This window comes from Myxine glutinosa, chromosome 9 (genome assembly GCF_964187855.1).
Source record: "Myxine glutinosa chromosome 9, kmMyxGlut1.1, whole genome shotgun sequence".
NCBI lineage: Eukaryota > Metazoa > Chordata > Myxini > Myxiniformes > Myxinidae > Myxine > Myxine glutinosa.
Window position 1 is genome coordinate 23,420,383 of NC_136269.1, and position 20,883 is coordinate 23,441,265.

Consider the following 20,883-nt stretch of genomic DNA (forward strand, 5'->3'; position numbering starts at 1 on the left):
TTTTAGTCCATTTTTAGTCCATTTTAGTCCATTATAGTTTGGGTCCATTTTAGTCCATTTTTAATCCATTACAGTTCGGGTCCATTTTAGTCCATTTTTAGTCCATTACAGTTTGGGTCCATTTTAGTCCATTTTAGTCCATTGTTAGTCTATTTTAGTCCATTCTTAGTCTATTCTAGTCGATTGTAGTCGATTTTAGTCCATTTTAATCAATTTTAGTCCATTTTAGTCCATTGTTAGTCCATTTTAGTCAATTTTAGTCCATTACAGTTCAGGTCCATTTTAGTCCATTTTTAGTCCATTACAGTTTGGGTCCATTTTAGTTCATTGTTAGTCCATTGTTAGTCTATTTTAGTCCATTGTAGTCGATTTTAGTCATTTTTAATCAATTTTAGTCCATTTTAGTCCATTGTTTGTCCATTTTAGTCAATTTTAGTCCATTGCAGTTCGGGTCCATTTTAGTTCATTTTTAGTCCATTTTAGTCCATTTCAGCCCATTTTAGTCCATTTTTTGTCAATTTTAGTCTGTTGTTAGTCCATTGTTAGTCTATTTTAGTCCATTGTAGTCGATTTTAGTCAATTTTAATCAATTTTAGTCCATTTTAGTCCATTGTTAGTCCATTTTAGTCAATTTTAGTCCATTGCAGTTCGGGTCCATTTTGGTCCATTTTTAGTCCATTTTAGTCCATTTCAGCCCGTCTTTGTCCATTTTTTGTCAATTTTAGTCCATTTTTAGTCCATCACAGCTCTCCATTAACGTTTTCCTTTCCTTACACGAGTGGAAGAAATAGGAGAGGCAAGAGGAGGTGCTGCGGGAGCCAGATCCACTGAAGAGACCGGAGGAGCCGATGGAGTTGATGGGCCCCGATCTGCACTGGGCAAGGGAGATGTATCCTCAGGATCCTCCGTCTCCATAGTGGCTCCCGCTGCAACACGGTTTAGCCTGAACACAGATTTGAGAAAAGACACCAATGTCGCTATAGATTCTGACACACTCCTATCAAGAAGCCAACCCTCGGTCTCACTCTCTCCTTCTCTAGCCATTTCCTCATCAGGCATTTGCTCTTTATCCATGTCAATATTCTCTTGATCTGGTATTTCTGTCTCTCCACCCATCTGTTCTTCCATTTCTCCATTGTAGTCTTCTTCCGCATCTCCACCTGCCTGTTGGAATCCATCTGTGGATGTTTGCAGGTATCGCAGCCCAATTGCCAGAAATAACTGCAAGAAAAGGACAAAGTTGAAGATGCCATCATTGAGAGCATAACTATTTAACAATTTTCACCATACTGAGTTAGCATGAACTAGAATCTATAAAATAAAGCAGGACTGTCTGACGTCCGTCTGTCCGCCCGTCCCCGAACTACTCCCTCAGTTTTGCGGCTATCCCCACCAAACTTTCTGTGGAACCTTTTGAGGTCCCAGCACCTGTCCTAAGGTGGGTGGGAGGTTTCATAAATTCCTCAATAAAATTATGATTTTGAGTTTCGGCTTGTACAAAATTGCTCTCACTCCGCATGTAAACACATTCACTTGTTCGGCATTCGCAGTTTGGCCAATTATAGCATGTGTAAACATTCACTGGTTCGGTGATATCTCAATATAATTGTTATTTTAAGTTTCCACCCGAATGACGCCGCTTTTTCTCCAGCCTAAGGTGTGTGGGAATTTTCATAGAATTTCTCAAAAGACTCCTTTTTGGTAGTTTTTGGGCTCCCACTCGTGCATAGCATGGGTACCTCACAAGTCATACTATAATTTGAGAAGTGTCTGTTTGTTACCCTGCGCTCGTGAAGCAAAAAGCAGGGTTAGGCATTCGGTTGCATACGTATGTGTGGCGTACGTGTGGCGTGCGTACGTGTGGCGGGTGTGTGTACGTGTGGCATGTGTATGTGTGGCATGCGTACGTGTAGTGTGTGTACGTGTGGCGTGCATGTCTGCATTTTTATAATTCATTTTTCTCAGCAACACGAAATTTTCACCGTGGGATCACCTCCGCCTGTAGAATTGTTTAATTCATAATTATGACGTCATAGGTCACGTGATATGGACGCCATCTTGGGGAAATGTTACACCTCTACATCTCCAAAACTACGTTCTCTATGCCGGCCTTCTTCCCCTTATCAAGGGGGGATTAATCCCCTTGTCTTTACTGGCCTGGCGGAACCGAGACTTATTACGTCCCTCCCGGACACACGCGGAGTAGGGTTTCGGGACTACTTTCTCGCTCGTACCTAAGTACCCGCGCTGCCCTGGGAGCGAGGACACAAGCCTCACTCGAACCACGTATGATGTTAGTACACCAAGCGGATTGCGTACACGTGGCCCGCGCAGGCTTAACTAGTGGAACCCGATTGGAGCGATCCTATTCATGCCATGCTTAGTCAATTGAGGAAACCACAGGAATGATCGAATCAGAAAGAAAGAACAAGGGTTTAATTATTCCCACACGTACAGACTTGGCATTTAATATGGAATATTTTTTTTGTGGGGGTGAACTTACTTTTCAAGATATCTTAGAACCAAAAGTTCATTGGAATTATGTTGAAATTATTCTGCATTTTGTTAATGTGACCTTTAAAAGAAACAAAAACCACATTTGACATTTCGAAACAAATAAATTGATCCTTGAAAGTGATGTAAACTGATATCGAACTCAATTCATGGACAGTACTGTGTTAAACTTCTGTACGTTTTCCAGAAGTATCTCTTTATTTTGCACCTTAGCCAAAATTTTTTTTAACAAAAACAAAAGTTAAATTACGACTGGGATTACGGACAGTAAAATTACAGTTCAGTACTTCGTGTAACCCCCACGAGCATTCAGGAGAGCACGTACATGTTGAGGCATGCTGTTCACGAGATTTGCCAAGGTTTGGACAGGAATCGCTTGCCATGCAGTGACAATAGCCTGCTGCAATTCACGCACAGAGGTCGGCTGCTGGTCCAAGTGATCGATTTGACGCGTTAATTCTGCCCACAAGTTCTCTATCGGATTCATATCCGGGGACATGGCAGGCCACTCCATATGCTCTACACCACGGTCAGCAAGAACGTGTTGGATCATGCGAGCACGATGAGGGCGTGCATTGTCATCATGGAAGACAAAGTTTCCTCGAAAGGCTGCACGAACAAATGGAAGCAATGTTTCTTCCAGAATGACCCTGTGCTTGAACTGGTTCAGGTTTCCATTCAGAACAACCAGGTCAGTTTTGCCCCCTGCATGAAAAGCAGCCCAAACGGTCACCCCACCACCTCCAGCTTGGACTCCTGGCACTATACAATCTTTGTTGTAGGCTTCATGCACTTGTCTGCGCACTCGGACGTGGCCATCTTGACGATAGACCAGAAATCTAGACTCGTCACTGAAGATCACGTGATTCCAGTGTCCTGGCTGCCAGTGACGGTGCTCTCTGGCCCACTGCAATCGGCACGGGCAGTGTTGTCTGGTCAGGCGTGGCTTTCTCAGGGGACGCCTGGCACGAAAGCCTGCTTGAACCAGTCGTTAGTTGACTAGCCTTCTGGATACAGGCACATTTGTCAGTTGCTGCCACTCAGCCCTAAGCCGATTAGCTGACTTGGTACGGCCATTGCGGACTAACCGGTGCAGCTGGCGATCATCCCTCCTTGTAGTTCTGCGGGTACGTCCTGGCCTCGGTATTGGAGTAGGGACACCCCTCTGAGCATTTCGTTTCAGGATCTTTGACACCTGACCTTGAGTGATGCCATACTGCCGAGCAATAGCACGCTGTTTTAATGCCGTAATTTCGTAAAGCCACCACTCCATGACAAACAGCATTGTCGAGTTGACGGACCATCTCCAGAGGAAGCGGCAATAACTTTTGGAGACGTGCAGCAGTTGTTTTCCACTAATACAGAACGCAACAACCCTTGTATACCCGGCTGTGAAGTCAATCATCAAATGCACCTGTCCGTACATTTTGCAACGCCACCTGTGATATAATCCTGTTGTTGACTTCTTGCTGCGACAGACAATCAGTGACATGGTTCTGTTAACAAATAAATCACCAAAGTTTAAAAGAAACTCACCAGATTGATATACTGAGTTAAGAAAGTAAACCCAAGTCAAGAAAAAAAAAATATTCCATATTAAATGCCAAGTCTGTATATACAGTTCAAGGACGAAGAGACACAGAGCAATCCTTAAACAGTCTTAACTTATCCCTGGGACAATGGGCCCATCTCACACTCACACGGGGTATTGCAGATGGGCAGGTGTTCCCCAACGCGTCCAGAGATGGTCCTCGTCCAGCTCTCCATGGCCCCCGGCATGTCCCACGAAGATGGTGGCAGGCGAAGGCAGGGACTCGTAGCGCGTCTCTCGTACAAAGGGATGACCGGGGTGAAATGGTAGAGGGCGGACTTTAGTGTGGCTGGCGGTTACACAGCCTCGTTCACTCGCGCGGGTGAAATGCGCTATTTCGTTATAAACGCTCCTGGCTGCACCCGTGTATATGTCGCGACCAACTCCTCTTCTTCAATACACTTGGTGTTGGTTAGCGCGCGCGTTCTCGTGCAATGGTCAAGTTCATCAGGCAGTACAACGCGAGTCCTTTTATCATCTCTCTCTCTCTCTCTCGCAGCAAGTCAAGTCCTCTTAGCCCTCCGATGCAAGTCCTCTCGCGCTTATTCGGCGTTCCTCTGCGAGTCCTGTTATCTCTCTCTCGCAGCAAGTCAAGTCCTCTCGCTTATCCGGCGTTCCTCTGCGAGTCCTGTTATCTCTCTCTCTCTCTCTCAGCAAGTCAAGTCCTCTCGCTTATCCGGTGTTCCTCTGCGAGTCCTCTCGAGGGCTTTTGCGCAGAGGTTCTTATAGCTACGCCCCCTGAACCTTCTGGAACTCACCAGACTCTTCTCACCACGTCCACTGCCGCCACGCTGCCGCCACCACCCTCGAGCTCTGATTGGCGGCTCATGCTTACCGACATCGCTTCTGCCGCCCCGCCTCGACTCCGCCCCGATCCTCCTCTGCCTGCCTCGTGTTAACTCGCCCAATATGAACCAACGTTAACAAAAGGGATTGAGGCTACGGACGTAGGATGATGGAGGCTAGGGTGGCTGGGAAATCGGTGGCAAGTAGGGCCTATCCTCCTGGCTCCTACTCAACGCAGAATTAACACTGGAAGGGAACTAAGCTCACAAATACTAAGACATAACTATACTATCGCGAGGCTACATGTTGCTTGTGTGACTAACTATGGGGGACAGATTTTAACCTTTATTACTCTCACTTGACAGACTCAAAACCACAACAATCTCATCGGTGCCTTCATTATAATGTGGCGGACACGAAAGCACTGACGTTGTGACATCACCCCGCACACCAAGTGGGGGTGGGCCACACCGGGGAGGGAGGCGTGGCCTCAGGATATACACGGGGCGCGCAGCCCCGAGCAGCTCAGTGCTGCAGTTTGAGTGCTTTGAATAAAGACTCTTTTGTATGAACCGCGTTGTCCGCTTGCTCCTTTCGTAAGCCTTAGCGCGCGCAGCGCCGCGCTTCATTTGGTGACCTCGACGTTGGATCTGCCGTAGCGATCCTTCCGAACACGACGCCATTGCAATGGCAAACAACGCGATGTCGGTCAAACCTTCAAACAAGTGGTAAGTTTCTTTGCGGTTTCCCCGGAGTTTCTGCCGCAGTGCGGGATGCTGGACGGAATCGATCCCGCAGGTGACTTCGGACCATCTGCCTGTCCTGCCTTGCAGTGGTGACTCTTGGCCTCCCTGATCGAGGTCTGTCATCTGCAGAGTTGTGGAGGGTGTCTCTGTCCACCAGGGACGGTCTGGTGTGAACAGCCAAGGTGTGAACGTCTGGTGTGTGCAGCCAAGGCGACGTGCCACCTCACGGCAGCTCAGGTCCGCCTTGCAGCATGCCCAGGGCACGCTGCCGTTGATCCCTTGACAATCGTGGCATGTTGATTGAAATGCCCATTTTGCACTGGCCTTTTTAAAGCCAATATCAAGACATCACGTGCAGCTCATTAAAATCATCCGGTACCCCTTGGCTAATCACTGACAGTCAAAATGGCTGTTCAACAGCTGTGCTATGAATTGACCATTGAAGGTTCAAGTGACCATCCGTGACCGTTTTGTCTGACAGTGAGGACACTATTGTCCACAGATAAGTTCACACATTTACTACACGCAGTGTTATTGTTGATATTTAAAGGTTTCAAAGGTGGTAAGTTTCTTTTGCGTTTCAGTATACATAGCGCTTTTGGAGATATAGAGGTGCAAAGTTTTTCGGTTTTTCTAAGATGGTGCCCGTACCACACGTGGTGTAACCTTTGATGACATAATTACTATTAAAATATTCTACAGGCCGAGGCACTCTTATGGTAAAAAATTTCCTGTCAATTGGTCCAACTATTGCAGAGAAAATGATTTTTAAAGGAAATAAATCCGAAAAATAGCAGTGGTACAATAAATTAGATGACCTGAGAGGTGGTGCGTTTCTTCTTCCAACAATAACGACTTCTTGCTTCCAGATGATATGACCAATCATGTTGAAATTTTAAACACTTAATCCCCTTGATGAGAGCTACATTACATTAAAGTTTCAAGTCGATCAATACAGCGTTTCAAGAGATAGAAGCTTTTAAAGATTTTCTTTCAATTATTAATTGCGGCCAAACCATGTGACTTATCGAAACTTCCCAAGTAACGTTTTAAATTTCCCTCATGGGGAACATTTGCTTAAGGTTTCCACTCGATATCTTGAAAAATGAGGGAGGAGTTAGGTTTTAAAGTTTATGCTTAAAAACGTCATAACTCCGAAACCATGTGACCTATGACGTCATGATAACTGAACTTTTTAGTCATCTTGGGCATGTGATAATGCATGCAAAGTTTGGGCTTGATCTGGTCAGTGTTGCGGAGAAAAAGGGTTTTTTGTGTTTTTCACAAAAAAACAATATGGTGACCGAACCATGTGTCCCATGACGTTGAAATTTTTGGGATTCTGAATTTATTTTCACTTAGGTTATTCACAAACAATATCATATTTGTGGCATCAAGGGTTCTATTTGTCGAATTCTAACGTCATAACGTTAGCACTTTTAAAATCCGAAATAAACATTTTTTGGTCCCAATGCAGAGTTCTTTAGAATGAGCCATGATTCGAAATTTTTCCATATAGCCGTTTCAGTGACATAGAGGAGGCGGAAGAAGAATAAACTAAAGCAGAAACAATAGGTTTTCCTCTACATTGTACATAAATGTAGAGGAATATTGGGTGATCCTGGTCGCCTGTAGGGCAGGTACACTGCTAGTAGCGAGTAAAGCAGACTATGGTACCGATACCTGCAGTAGCGAGGTCATGGCGGTGAGAAGTGCGAGTTGGCGCACCGTGCCCGAGTAGTGCTCGAGGAGCGCATCCCGACATCCCCGTACCCACAGGTTCGGCTCGTCGCGTTCCGGCTCGAGTCCATAGTGCGCCGAGATGTTCGCCAAGCGATGCTGAATGCATGGCCGCGGCGATCGAGGGTTGCAGCAGCTGAACGGCACGCTGTCCGTCAAGTAGCGGCCAGCCACATTGCTCTTCATGCGGCTGCAACAGACACATGGATCAGTTGGTCTTGGTAGTGTAGATATTTAACCCATTGGTACCATGCGCTCGCGAAGCGAAAAGCCAGGTTAAGTGATCGGGTGCGTGCATACATTTTAAAAATCCATTTTCTCGGAAACTGTTGTTCCGATTGACACGAAATTTGTACCATGTGAACGCTTCCGCCTTAGAATTTGTTATTCGCAATTATGACGTCATAGGTCACGTGGTACAGATGCCATCATGGAAAAACAGTGCACCTCTATATCTCTGAAACCGCTCAACGGAAAAGATTGAAACATGGCTCATTGTCAAGGACTCCGCATGGGGAATAAGATATGTTAATAATAATGTCATCGGTGTCTTCATTATGACGTCATAATTTGACAAGTACAATGCTTGATCTGATCAATATGAAAACAAGACCGAAAGTCTAACATCGGCATAGCCGGGCTTGTTTGATACGTTAGTTTAAGAGGATAGTATGACTTGGGTGGAGATACCAGTTAGCAAATAATCTAAGTATTAAATTATTTTTTGCTTTGAGACACTGGCTTATTCTATGTTTCAAGTCAACAATGAACCAACCAAACACCGCTTCAATCTAGAAACTTTGCAATAACGACAAAGGAATTGCAGTGTTATGATTATATTTACTATATTATTAGTATTCACACTATTATTATTATTATGAAAACAATACTACTGTATTAAGAAACCTGTGCTAATTTGTCCGAAGCGGCCTGAAGGTGAGGCATGAATGCATGAAGCCTAAGGCCTATACGTACTGTGTCGTTGGAAGACCAGTAACGTCTATGCTTTCGATATTTGATGGTCATTTTAACAATCAGTTTGTTTGTGCTTCACACTGAATGAAAAACGTAAAGGTAGAGCATGCCGATTGTGATATAATATGACAGGTTTGACGATATGTTTGCCCTGAACAAAATTGGAATCAAAATGGCGGTGTGCGGAGTCAGCCACCATACCGCCGTAATGACATCACATCACCCCTGTCATGTGACCAGATCCTCAGCTCTGATTGGTGTACGTTTGAGGGGACATACGGACAGACAAACACTGTTCTAGACGGCTTTGTCCTATGGGCTACGCCGTAAAAAAAACTTTCCTCTGCAACTGTTCGCCCAACGGACAGGAATTTTCACCATACGAGCGCCTCCTCCTGCAGAATTTTTCAATGATAATTATGACGACATAGGTCACGTAATATAAGCGCCATGTTGGAAAAAACGAAAAAAGTTGCATCTCTATATCTCCGAAACCACTCCATGGAAAAAATTGAAACATGGTGCGTTGTCAAGTACTCCCCATGGGGAATAAGATATGTTAATGATAATGTCATTGGTGCCTTAATTATGACGCCATAATTCAAGAGGGACAACCCTTAGTTTGATCAGTTTGAAATTTATTGAGCGTGATTTACATAACAATTATATTAGAGAATGTAAATTGATGTCATCGATCACGTGGTCTGGCAGCCATATTGGATCAAAGAAAATAAAAACTTTCAAAAACAAAAGTTGGCTTGCACCAAGTTGACTGCATGGGGTAAGTATTCTATGTATACCATCTATAGTTGTCTCATGGGTGGCTTCAAACGTTTTGATTCGATAATAATCATCTTGTGGTTATTACCTGTAGTCAGGGCCCTTAGGGATATTTTGGGGCCGTTTGGTTCAAATTCTTCCAAAAGCACCAAATTTGGCCCAGATGTTGTCCATGCCATACTCTTTTGATTTTTGAAGGGCGCCAAGACGGGCGCCCCCCCCCCCCCCCGGGGGCCCCATATTGGCGAAATACGAAATGGCCGCCACCCGGATTAGAGGAAAATCAGTTAAATAACCAAAAGGGTTGGAATCATGTATGATACCACTTTTCAGGGGTTTTCGAGGTCGAGGAGTCCAATTATGATGTTATTTTGATGATTCGAGGTCAAGGTCAACCCTCAAGGTCATCTTAAAGGTAATTTTTGAGTCTAACATGTCGGTTTTTGAGTTTTTTGTCAAGATTTACGCGAGGTTCACCATTTTATGTTTCTGGGTTGGGTAATCGAACTCTGACCTTATTTTTGACAATTAGAGGAAATATTTACATGTCTATTTCCTAATTTTCAGGCATATGCAGTTCATCAGTCTAATTACAAAGGTACGGATTTTGATGTTTTATGAACTGTATGCCATATCCTTGTGTTTAATTTTTGTGCGATCATGATCCGGGTTCATGTATACATGATTGTATACATGTCATAAATATGATGTCATAGGTCATGTGACCTGGCGGCCATATTGGATTTTATGAAAACCTTAAAAATGGATCCCTGCCTTCATTAATGTGTGATCCCTGTGTATTAATCGATCGATTCATTTTGAACTTTGACCACTTATAGTACGCCATGTGATTGGATGCATATCCTAATTATGACGTCATAGGTCAGGTGACATGGCGGGATGGACCGGTGTGGTCCCCGGATCATACCGCCCTTGGCGCCCGTCAAAAATCGAAAGAGTTTGGCATGGGCAACATCTGCGCCAAATTTGATGCTTTTGGAAGAATTTGAACCAAAATATCCCGAAGGGCCCTGACTACTGGACATTCGCACATATCCATACACAATATTAATGAAAACCGATGAGTTACGTTTAGCCAAACTGTTTATTTATGGATGAGAGCATCTTACATTGCTAAAGGGAAAACCATCGTCCATAACGCAATATCAATCACTAAACTCAAATTGTTACCTCTGCCATGTCCCCCCTGTCAGTTTGTCTTTCTGTCTGTGAACAGGATATCTCCAAAGGTTATGGACGGATTCTGCTGAATCTTGGTGGAGTGGTTGGGTGTGTGATAAGGACGAAATTATTAGATTTGTTTGTCCACACAAAACGTGAGCATGTGTATTAATTACATTCCACCCTTTAGGACCCTTTCGAATCTTTACAATCCCAAGACCCAAAATACCCAAAAGGACCAAAATATCCTGAACACACTGAAGACCCAAAACACCCTGAAGATACAAAACACCCTGAAGCTCTATAAAGACCCAAAAGACCACGAAGACCCAAAAGACCCTGACAATCCTTGAAGACCCAAAAGACCACAAAGACCCAAAATAACCAAAAGACCCTGAAGACCCAAAAATACCTAAAGACTCTGAAGACCATTAAAGACCAGGAAGACCCAAAAGGACCAAAATACCCCGAAGACCCAAAATACCCTGATGATCCAAAACACCCCAAAGATCCATAAAGACCCAAAAGACCATGAAGACCAGTCTGCCAGCAACTCTCTTCGTCCTCCGTCGTGCGAAGTCCTTCCTTGGCACACCTGAGCTCCTCACCACAAACAAGGCTTTCATCCGCAGCTCAATGGAATACTGCTCTCCCCTCTGGGCTGGTGCTCCTGCCTCACACCTAGCTCGTCTTCACGCTGTTGAAACCAAAGCATTCAGAATCATTGGAATCTCCCGCGATGAAGCTAACTCCAAGGGCCGTTCACTCACTCACCGCAGGCAGGTTGGTGGTCTTTTCGTCTTCTACCGACTCCTCTCTGGCCTTGCCCCCCCAGCTCTCTCTGGGCTCTGTCCCCCAAATATTCCTACAGGTCGCACAAGATCTGCCTGCAACCCTCTTATGGTTAAACTGCCAAAATCAAGACTCTCTGCTCACCTTCACTCCTTCATTCCTCTTTTCTCCCGCCTCTGGAACAAACTCCTTCACCCTCTTCAATCCCACTCCACCCTCCAGGTCTTTAAAACAGCTGTTCACCACCATCTCTTATCTTCCCCCATCCAAAACCTTGATCTTTTCTACCCCCGCTAATTTCACCCCAAATCCACTTTTTTGAAATCCCGACTTCTTTCCTGGAAGTTCTAGCAGTGTCCATGTGTTTTATACCTCCCCCACCCCCGCCCACCCTTTCCCATTCCTCCTCCCTCCAAGCCCTCTCCCTCCCACAGATCTCCCGATGTCCCTGTTCTCAGCTGTTGTACTTGTGTGCTTCCGTCTCTCTCCCCATCTTGTCTCCCGCTCCCTTTATCTTATGTTTTATGTGTTCGTTTGTTTTTTTGTGATTAATGTTAGCTCTTACGCGAGGCTCGATCTTGTATACAAAATAAAAATAAAAAAAGATCACGAAGACTCAAACGACCATGAAGATCCAAAATACCAAAAGCGGGGCGAGCGTAGCAAGCCAATCCACACTAGTGCTTTATAAAGTGATTCGTCAAAATGACTGATGTGTGCCACTCACTCCTGCACCTCTTTGCTGTTGGGATCCAGATACCGCATGCTCACCCATTGCACTTCAAACCAGTCACGGGCACTTGATGTCCCACAGCATCGAAAGCGGATCTGCAATTCATCGATGGTTCGCTTGAGGAAACAGCGACCCGGAGTGTCAGTGTCTTTGTAGATGGTCATTGCGTCCTGCAGTCCATCTGCAAGGGCTTGCTCCAGTGAACCCAAGGAGAGTCGGCATGCCAAGGCAGCAATTAAACCTGTGATGGCCAGGACTGCTCCCGTCACAATCATGACACTCAGTGCTCCGTGCCAGAATTTTGGGATCACCCTCCCATACTGTGCTGCGCAGGAATGGCATGTTCGGCCGGCTACCAGGTTTAGGCCACAGGCAACGGTGCTCAGCACCAAGAGGAAGTTAGCCACTCCCTGGCTAGATCCCTTTGGCTCCAGCAGTTCTGCACGCCATCGCAGCTCCACCTTGAAATAACAAACTTTGTATAACCATCTATTACCTCGTCAATCATCATTAGTTGACATAACCTTGTTGGGTCATTTGTTTTATTGTTAATCTATGCTAAGGGTCATGGAGGACTTTGCATATTAATAACATCAAGAACAAGGACATTATGAGAAAGATAATCTAACATATGCCTCTGTGGTGCCAGCATAGTCGACCGCCCATATAAATGATGACAACAGGAAAAACCTTTGGGGTGGATGAGTGTTCTCTTCATACTAAAATATTGTTAAGTTTATGGGGGTAGGTAAGAGAGTCCAGTAGGAAAGGTAGAATTGTATAGAAATAGTATGGACCATGTGACGTGTAGGAGCATTTTGATGTGCTAAGTAGGGAAAATGTAGCTTAAGGTTGTTTAAATGTTCATCATACGAGGGATGATGACGTGTTAATTAGTAATATCTCCCCTGTGCGTGAAACCCACTGTTGTCATTCCTAACATTTTTGCCAGTACGGCCGGCCAAGTTATGCATGCTCCATTGACAGTGGACACGGTACAGTGAAGACCCGCCCAGGAGAGGCGGAGCGACCGTGGTTTAGTGGGCGGGGGAACAGGACCGGCAGGCCACGTCCCCTGAGTGAAACATCCGGATGACGTGGGCGAAGCGCAGGCGAGCTCAAAGAAGCAGCTTCGCGATTGGTTCGGTGAGCGAGAGCGCGGGCAACAGCAAGAGGCTTCGCGATTGGCTCTCGCCAGAGAAGGAAGAGGGCGAGACGGCGAGTGGTTCTTGTTGGAGAAGGAGCTTGGCCATTTTGGTGTTCCTGAGAGGAGAGCGTTGGGTGCGATGGGATCGTGAGGGAGCTTGGACTGTTGGGCTCTTTGGTGGGCTGGAGGCTGCGCTATTCTTCCCAAGTGGAAGAGAAAGAAAGAGGGCCGTCTTCACGCCTCGCCTCATTCCCGGGCGCCCACGGCACCTTTGACGAGCTGCGTTGCCGCCATTTTTGCTTCACCAACTGCCGAAACCACAGGATCCATTTTGGCTCCAGTTGAGTGTGCCGGACCGTGAATTTTATTTGCTTAATTTTCCCCATGTGCGTGTTTGCAACTACGTGGAGGTACATCAAGTTAGCATTTTTACCTCAGCTTTATTTTTGTGTTTTCATTCCGTTGTTATTTTCTTATAAATCGTTATTGTACATTTTTATTTTAGTCAGGTTCACTATGTTTTTTCGTTCAAAATCATGGTAGATTAGCAAACCTATACATTTTTGGAAACGTTATTACATGGAAAATCTGAAAATCAATGTTTACATTTGCCAATTCCGACCAATTCGATTCGACCAATTCGACCAATCGACCAATTCCATTCGACCAATTCGACCAATCGCTTCGATCGACCATTCGACCATTCGATCGATTCGATTCGATTCATCGAATTCGATTCGATCGACCATTCGACCAATTCGATTCGCCAATCAATTTGACCGACCTTTGCTTGTGTGGAACGGACTGTGAAAACGATGCGGACTATATTGTCGGATACGACACACAGGACAGTGATGACGAACTCTAAATGGCATATTCTGTAATCGTGTATGTTTGATGCCATTGACTGCCTGTGTATATTTTGTCATTGACTGCCTGTGTAGATGTGAAGTTATACTGACCGCATGTGTATATATGATTTTGCTGACTGCCTGTGTATGTTTGGTGATATGAATTATTGTGACACATTTTTATGTTATTAACTGCCTGTACAAAATGATAACATGTATTTGATTATGCAACTTATCGCGAATATAAAGACAGTATTTTGCAATTCAAAACCTTTCATTCGTGTCTTACCATTCCCCATAGCACTAATTTGATACTTTCATTGGATTCCTTGTCCCTGAAAATATAGGTTTAGTATATATTTTAAAAGTTTTTAGGGTAATTAGAGGCAGAAATAGAACAAAATATGTATTTTACAGTGGCCATTTTGAAAATCCAAAATGGCCGCCATACAGGTATCTCTCCAAATGTAAACATTGATTTTTAGTTTCCTTATGCTATAACCTTTCCAAAAATGTATAGGTTTGCTAATCTACCATGATTTTGAACGAAATATAATTTATTGACATAGTGAACCTGACTATTTGTCTTGTTCCTGGTTTGGGTTTCGGATTAAACCTATGTTTCGTGTGGTCAAACGCCTCATGTCTCTTCCATTTCGCGTGCGCAATAACTTCCATAATCGGGAGATCGCCTCGGGAGTTAAGGCTGGTTCAGCTCATCCATCCAAAGCTGGTGTTCACTAGCTACGGACGCGACAATATGCAATTAGATGCAATATGCAATTAGATGCAATACAATATGCAATATGTGTCTGTCTGTCTGACCGTGATACATTCAGTCGTTACTTATCCAATCTCAACCAGACTTGACATGAGTACTAATGTTCATACGACGGAGGTTGTGGCAACTTCATTTGCCCCCCTCCCCAAGGGGGTTGTCCACCTTGAGTGAAATCTGTGTTCAGGTGTACTCGAAAAATACCCGTGCTACGCACGAGTGGGAGCCCAGAAGCAAACAGGCAATGCAGATACGGTGAATGCTAAATCATGAAACCAATAAATTCCACATTCCTGTAGCACCTTCAGTCGCACGTCAGACATGGACAGCAAGTTCGTGAAGGACTTCCATGAAAAACGTACCTGTTCGCAAACAAACGGGTACGTTCACGTAGAGAAACATCGATCGTGGGTCCGTGGCGAATCTGCATATGGCGATGGCAAAATATCAGAAATTGAAGGCTTTTTTTATTTTAAACGATTCATATAAACATCCGTTGAATCATATCACACGCAAATCATCAAAATCTAAACAGTATCTTTAGAATTTCAATAAAAGCCACATCACTGTTCATATCGGTAAATATTATTCTATCGCGTTTCAAATTGTGATCGATACACTATGATCGTGATCGTGAATCGTGATCGTGAATCGTGATCGATAATCGTGTTCACAATCGCGATGTCGTATGTACTCCCGATACGTGTACCAAATTCCCGATACGTGTAACTGTACCAAATCAACAGTTAAAAGGATTTGAGCCGATAGGTGTTACGGCCTTGGCAAGATCGATGGAGACAGCGATCTGTTAGATCTGATCCTCCTTCATGCCACATCCGATCGATGCAGCCGTGCAGCGATCGGTGCAGTCGTTTGTGCGGCACACGGTGCAGCGATCGGTGCAAACGTGGACTCCCACACTGCCACATCCTGCTGATACTTGCTCCCGCATTACGTTATTTTCCCGCGTGCCACACAAACGACTGCACCCATGGAGATTTAACGGATGTTTGTATAAATCGTTTAAAAGAAAAAAAGCCTTCAATTTCCGATATTTGGCCTTTTCATTTGGGCCTCCCAATTGAAGCCCCGCAGGCGGGTACCGTTGCTCGACGTAAGAAGACGTCACAATGAACATCATGCAAACGCGATTGTTATGCGTGAGTACAAACCTGAGAATGCTGGAGACTAAAGCTGAAATTGGGAAAACTAAATAGCCTATTTCACTCCTGGGGATCCCAGGATTACCCACCGAAAATATCTTTGCGATCGGTTCAGCAGTTTTTACGGTACCTTCGAACGGACAGACAGAGATTTGGTGAATTATAGTAAGATATCTGTGTTACGATAGCTTATCGTGGCATTTTTCCAAGGCCACTTATAATAACAAAAGTAACTAGAACGGGCACTCGGTAGAGCGCATACCTTCGCCGCAGCTACTGTTCTGTACTTGCCCTTGACCTTGACCTTTGACCCGATTGCTCCCAAAATCTAATCAAATGTGTCCCGTATAATAACCAATCATCCCACCAAATTTCATGCAATTCGGTTGAATACTTTTTGAGTTATGCGAATAACATACACACACACACACACACACACACACACAGACATACAAATCATAACTTTGAGTGAAATACGATCGAGTTAAAAATAGTCAGAATTTGAGCAAATCTGTTTCATTCGTTTGTTAATATGCCTCATCTCTTGACAAATCTGCAATTATAATTTTTTTTGAGGTTGAAATGATCGCGGGAGATTGCGTTATAGTGATGACGTCCTGGATGGACATCTTCTTCTTCAGTCGCGCATAACTTTGAGTGAAATACGATCGAGTTAAAAATAGTCAGAATTTGAGCAAATCTGTTTCATTCGTTTGTTAATATGCCTCATCTATTGTCAAATCTGCAATTATAATTTTTTTTGAGGTTGAAATGATCGCGGGAGATCGCGTTATAGTGATGACGTCCTGGATGGACATCTTCTTCTTCAGTCGCTCATAACTTTGAGTGAAATACGATCGAGTTAAAAATAGTCAGAATTTGAGCAAATCTGTTTCCCAAAATCTAATCAAATGTGTCCCGTATAATAACCAATCATCCCACCAAATTTCATGCAATTCGGTTGAATACTTTTTGAGTTATGCGATTAACATACACACACACAGACATACAAATAAATACACAGCGATCAAAACATAACCTTCCGCTTTTGCGAAGGTAACTAGAACAGCACTCAGTAGAGAGCCTTCCTCCGCCTGGTTGGCCATATCACTCAATGGTGAAGAATCACTTTTAAAAATTCCACGAGCTGGACCCGGATCCAGATCTTCACCAAAATTGAATCGATTCTTCTTTGTCACACACACAACCTGTCCAACAAGTTTCGTCCAAATCCATCCAAAACCTTTTGAGATATACTGTTGTGTATCGTTTTTGAGTACCAGTTCACTGGTAATTCCCTGTTTGTCGTTAAAGGCGGCAAAAAGGGTTGGCGTCAGGAAGGGCATCCGGCCGTAAAACATTGCTTCAAAAAGGGGACCGAAAAACAACAACAACCACGGTTCCCGAAAAAGGCCAACCCCCGCTTGCGGGGAAAAATGGCCTCTAAAGGTGGTTATTATATATATCGTTTTTGGCCCTATCTCTCAATGGTGACGAATCACTTAAACAATTAAATAATTCTCATATCCGAATCCATATTCAGATTTTCACCAAAATCGAATCAAATCGTCCTTGTCAGACACCCAACATGTCCACCAAGTTTCGTCTAAATCCGTCCACAACTTTTTGAGATATCCTGCTATGTATCGTTTTTGGCCCTATCTGCCAATGGTGAAGAATCACTCAAAAAATTCTAGTAGCCGGATCCGAATCCGGATCTTCACCAAAATCTAATCATTTTGTCCTTGTCACATACACTACCTCTCTGCCAAATTTCGTCCGAATTGGTCCACGATTTTCTGAGATATTTTGTTCACAAACAAACAAACGGACACAGGGGTGAAAACATAACCGCAATCCACCTTTGGTGACAGAGGTAATAAAAACACTAATGATAATTTAGCATAATACTAATGTTATTACAAAACAATATAAAGAGGTATAAAAACAAATTGAGGCATTTTATGCTTATTGTGTCCACCACAGACAAACAGACCCGAGCCAAGATCTACGGTGATCTATATGCACCAAAAGATAATAACATGAGGAAATTAACAAAAGGAGAACCAGGTAAACCCCATAGTCTAAATCTGCACGATCAGCGTTCTAAAACGTCTGGTGATGATGCGAAATCATTATAGCTAGCTCATGTGAAATAAGGTAGGCAAAAGGTAGAAATAACAGTAGTTGCCTCGATTTTTTGTATGTGTAGCTCAGCTATCAACAGCTACAGGAGGAGGTTCTAGACCTTGAGGAAGATGGCAAGGCAGAAGAGCAGCAGAGAAGCACCTGCCGCAGACCAATGTAGTAGCCATAGTCCCTGTGCCAATTTCTCTCGGCGCTCATGGGAGAAACGTAGCACCAACACTGCCATGGCAGCGCTTTCCCTCGATCAATGCTTAGCACGAGTTCACTGCTGCCTGGATTAGCGTTCGAAGGACACTGTCCGGGTGCCCACTCAGCAGTTGGTGAAAAGCCAGTTTAATGGGATTAATCCTTCTGAGCATCTGACTGTCAACTTGAAACCTGAAATACCAGTGCATTTAACGCAGCTGAAGAAGGTAAGCTAATGAAACATAGCTAGGAATAGTATGAAATAATGCTGATTACAAGGAAACTTAGACACAGAAATCAGGCTAGTTTAGTTTTGACAATGCAGCAAGAACCTTTACTTGGTGTAATTTGGGCCTCAGTCAGCACTTTGGGGTTTGGTGACAACACTCGAAGATGATCCACATACAGGGCTATTCTCATCTATATAATAATAGCGTAAGGACTCGACTTTGTTATCCCTTTTACGCCGCACCCAGTGACCCGATGCCCACGGCACTAATGGATTTACGATCTACGAACCGCGCTCTTTGTTTATCACGTACAGACACACTCGAAAAATCTGAATTAGCCGACGTTGGGGCCCAAAAGCATCCGATTAACTGCCGATACGACGCCATCTTACGACGCCATCGTATTGGCGTCTGCTGGGCGAAGGCGAAGCAAGCCGTCCGCTGATTGGACAGGCGAAGGCGACAGCAAGCCGTCCACTGAGTGGACAATCCCAGAGTGGTGCTATGCCGATTCCTATTACGAATCCATTCATTTTTCAAAAGTATATCGTAGCGTTGTCATTTAAGTAGATTGCAATAAATACGTTGTTCATATACGCACTCTTCATTCTCATCTTTCTTCCTAACTCTTACTCGGACAAGCAAATCCCCTATGCCATCCATAATGGTACACTCTATCCATACACCACATCCTCCCTTCCTTGGATGTTCCACGGGTTTCGGCTAGTCATCAATAATATTGCATCGGGTTTCCTCTTCATTCTGCGATATAAAAAGAAACGAATACACTCACAAAAGGGTGAACTTCCTTTTGAAGGTTCTTCAAAACATCTGTAACTGCATGAATTGGCAAATGCACAAACGCCCAAACGATGGGGATATTTATGTGCAATGGACTGCTCACCATACATAGATCTCACAGGTCTGCAGAATCAACTCGAGGGTTTGTTTGTTCATATGGAGCACGTGCTGCGGGTTTGCATCAGTATTCGCAGGAGCGCAGTGATTCTGGTGCAGGGTACCGGCGATAACCCATCTACTCTTCACGAAGGACACCGTGGGACGTTTAACATCTACCGCCTAATGCCGGCAGATGGGATGCCCAGTATAACATCCATCAGAGGGCTGGCACACACATTGATTAATCACCTAGGTTTACAGTTTGGAGAGAGTGCATATCTGTACCAAACAGATTTGGGGATTTGGGGAAAGAGCTGAGACTTGAGGGGGGCGCTGGCTAAAAGAAAAGGACCCTGAGAACTGTTGTGGCGCAGTGATTGAAAGCGTCACCATTCCTCTTGAGACGTTGGTAGATCGAGACAGCCATGCTCTTGCCGCATGGCTCCATCAGAACATGCCAGGATCGCTGACCCGCCACTGCTTTTGAATGGCAAAGCTAATGGCAAAGCTGAGATCCCTGGTCTTCCCTAGTCATCTGGTCAGAAGCTGCCTGATCTATCCAATGAGTCGCTATGGTGAAATGGTGCAGTGCGCACAGTTCGGGCAGGGCTTGAACTCCCTGGAGCCCTGGACCCGAATGTGGGCACATGTTTGCACAGTCCCCGTGTATGCAAGTCTTTGCCTGGCAACAGCTACAAAAACCTGTAGCCAAAGCCTCGGTAGGCCCCAGAGAATGAAACTGGATGCCGTAAGCTGTCAGCATGGACGTTGCAGCATGGGGGTTTAAGGCGAGGCACCTCCATGTGTTTTATTTTATTTTTGTTGGAAATGTTTTCAAACCATGCTACATCAGTTATCTTACTATAATTCACCAAATGTCTGTCTGTCTGTTCCCAGGTACCGCAAAAACGGCTGAACCGATCGCAACGAAATTTTGGGTGGGTCATCCTGGGACCCCATGGAGTAAAATAGGCTATATTGTTTTTCCAATTTTTTCAAAACACGATGGAATAATATTTACCGATATGAACATTGATGTGGCTTTTATTGAAATTCTACAAATACTGTTTAGATGTTGATGATTTGCGTGTGATATGATTTAATGGATGTTTATATAAATCTTTTAAAATAAAAAATAAAAAGCTTTCAATTTCTGATATTTTGCCTTTTCATTTGGGCCTCCCTATTGAAGCCCCGCCCGTAAGGCACATTAATTAATTAACCGAATTAAACATTTTAAAAAAAGTTAGCATGTTTTGTGGACACAGGTCCACATAAATGAGCAAGTTCATTTAGTCAGATAAGATACTGACTAAATTAATCCACACAAACAGATGCGGATGCAGGTGAAATGGGGTTTTCCTGATGTTGCTAACATGTGATTGGGAACATGCGTAAAATATCTATTTGAGCAAAGGAGTCTGCACATTTTTCCTTATCCCCCGACAAGAACACAAGAATTATGTTTGCCACTGTTTTCTAAATCTGTCGAAAATATTTCGTTACCTCCACCACTGGAGGTGGACGGAGGTTATGTTTTCACCCCTCTATGTCTGTCTGTGAGAAGGATATCTCAAAAGATTATGGACAGATTCAGAGAAAACTTGGTGGTTAAGTTGGGTTTGTGGAAAGGACGAATTG

At 44.2% G+C, this 20,883-nt stretch overlaps 1 protein-coding gene across 1 annotated transcript; it reads right to left on the reverse strand.

Annotated features, from left to right (window-relative positions):
* Positions 1-550: 550 nt before the first annotated feature.
* PRPH2 (peripherin 2) lies at positions 551-18,152 on the reverse strand. Its single transcript, XM_068127860.2, has 5 exons — positions 18,027-18,152; positions 11,834-12,300; positions 7,321-7,567; positions 1,161-1,221; positions 551-1,034 (listed from the first exon to the last, which is right to left on the reverse strand). The coding sequence occupies exons 1-5, from the start codon at positions 18,150-18,152 to the stop codon at positions 754-756; spliced, it is 1,182 nt and encodes a 393-aa protein (XP_067983961.2). The 3' UTR covers positions 551-753.
* Between the last annotated feature and the right edge of the window lie 2,731 nt (positions 18,153-20,883).

Coding starts and splice junctions, on each gene's coding strand:
- PRPH2 (XM_068127860.2), bottom strand. CDS start 18,152: ATGGCAGTGTTGGTGCTACGTTTCTCCCATGAGCGCCGAGAGAAATTG. Junction 12,301..18,026: donor GCCTTGCCATCTTCCTCAAG/GTCTAGAACCTC, acceptor TGTTATTTCAAG/GTGGAGCTGCGATGGCGTGC. Junction 7,568..11,833: donor AACAGCAAAGAGGTGCAGGA/GTGAGTGGCACA, acceptor TGTCTGTTGCAG/CCGCATGAAGAGCAATGTGG.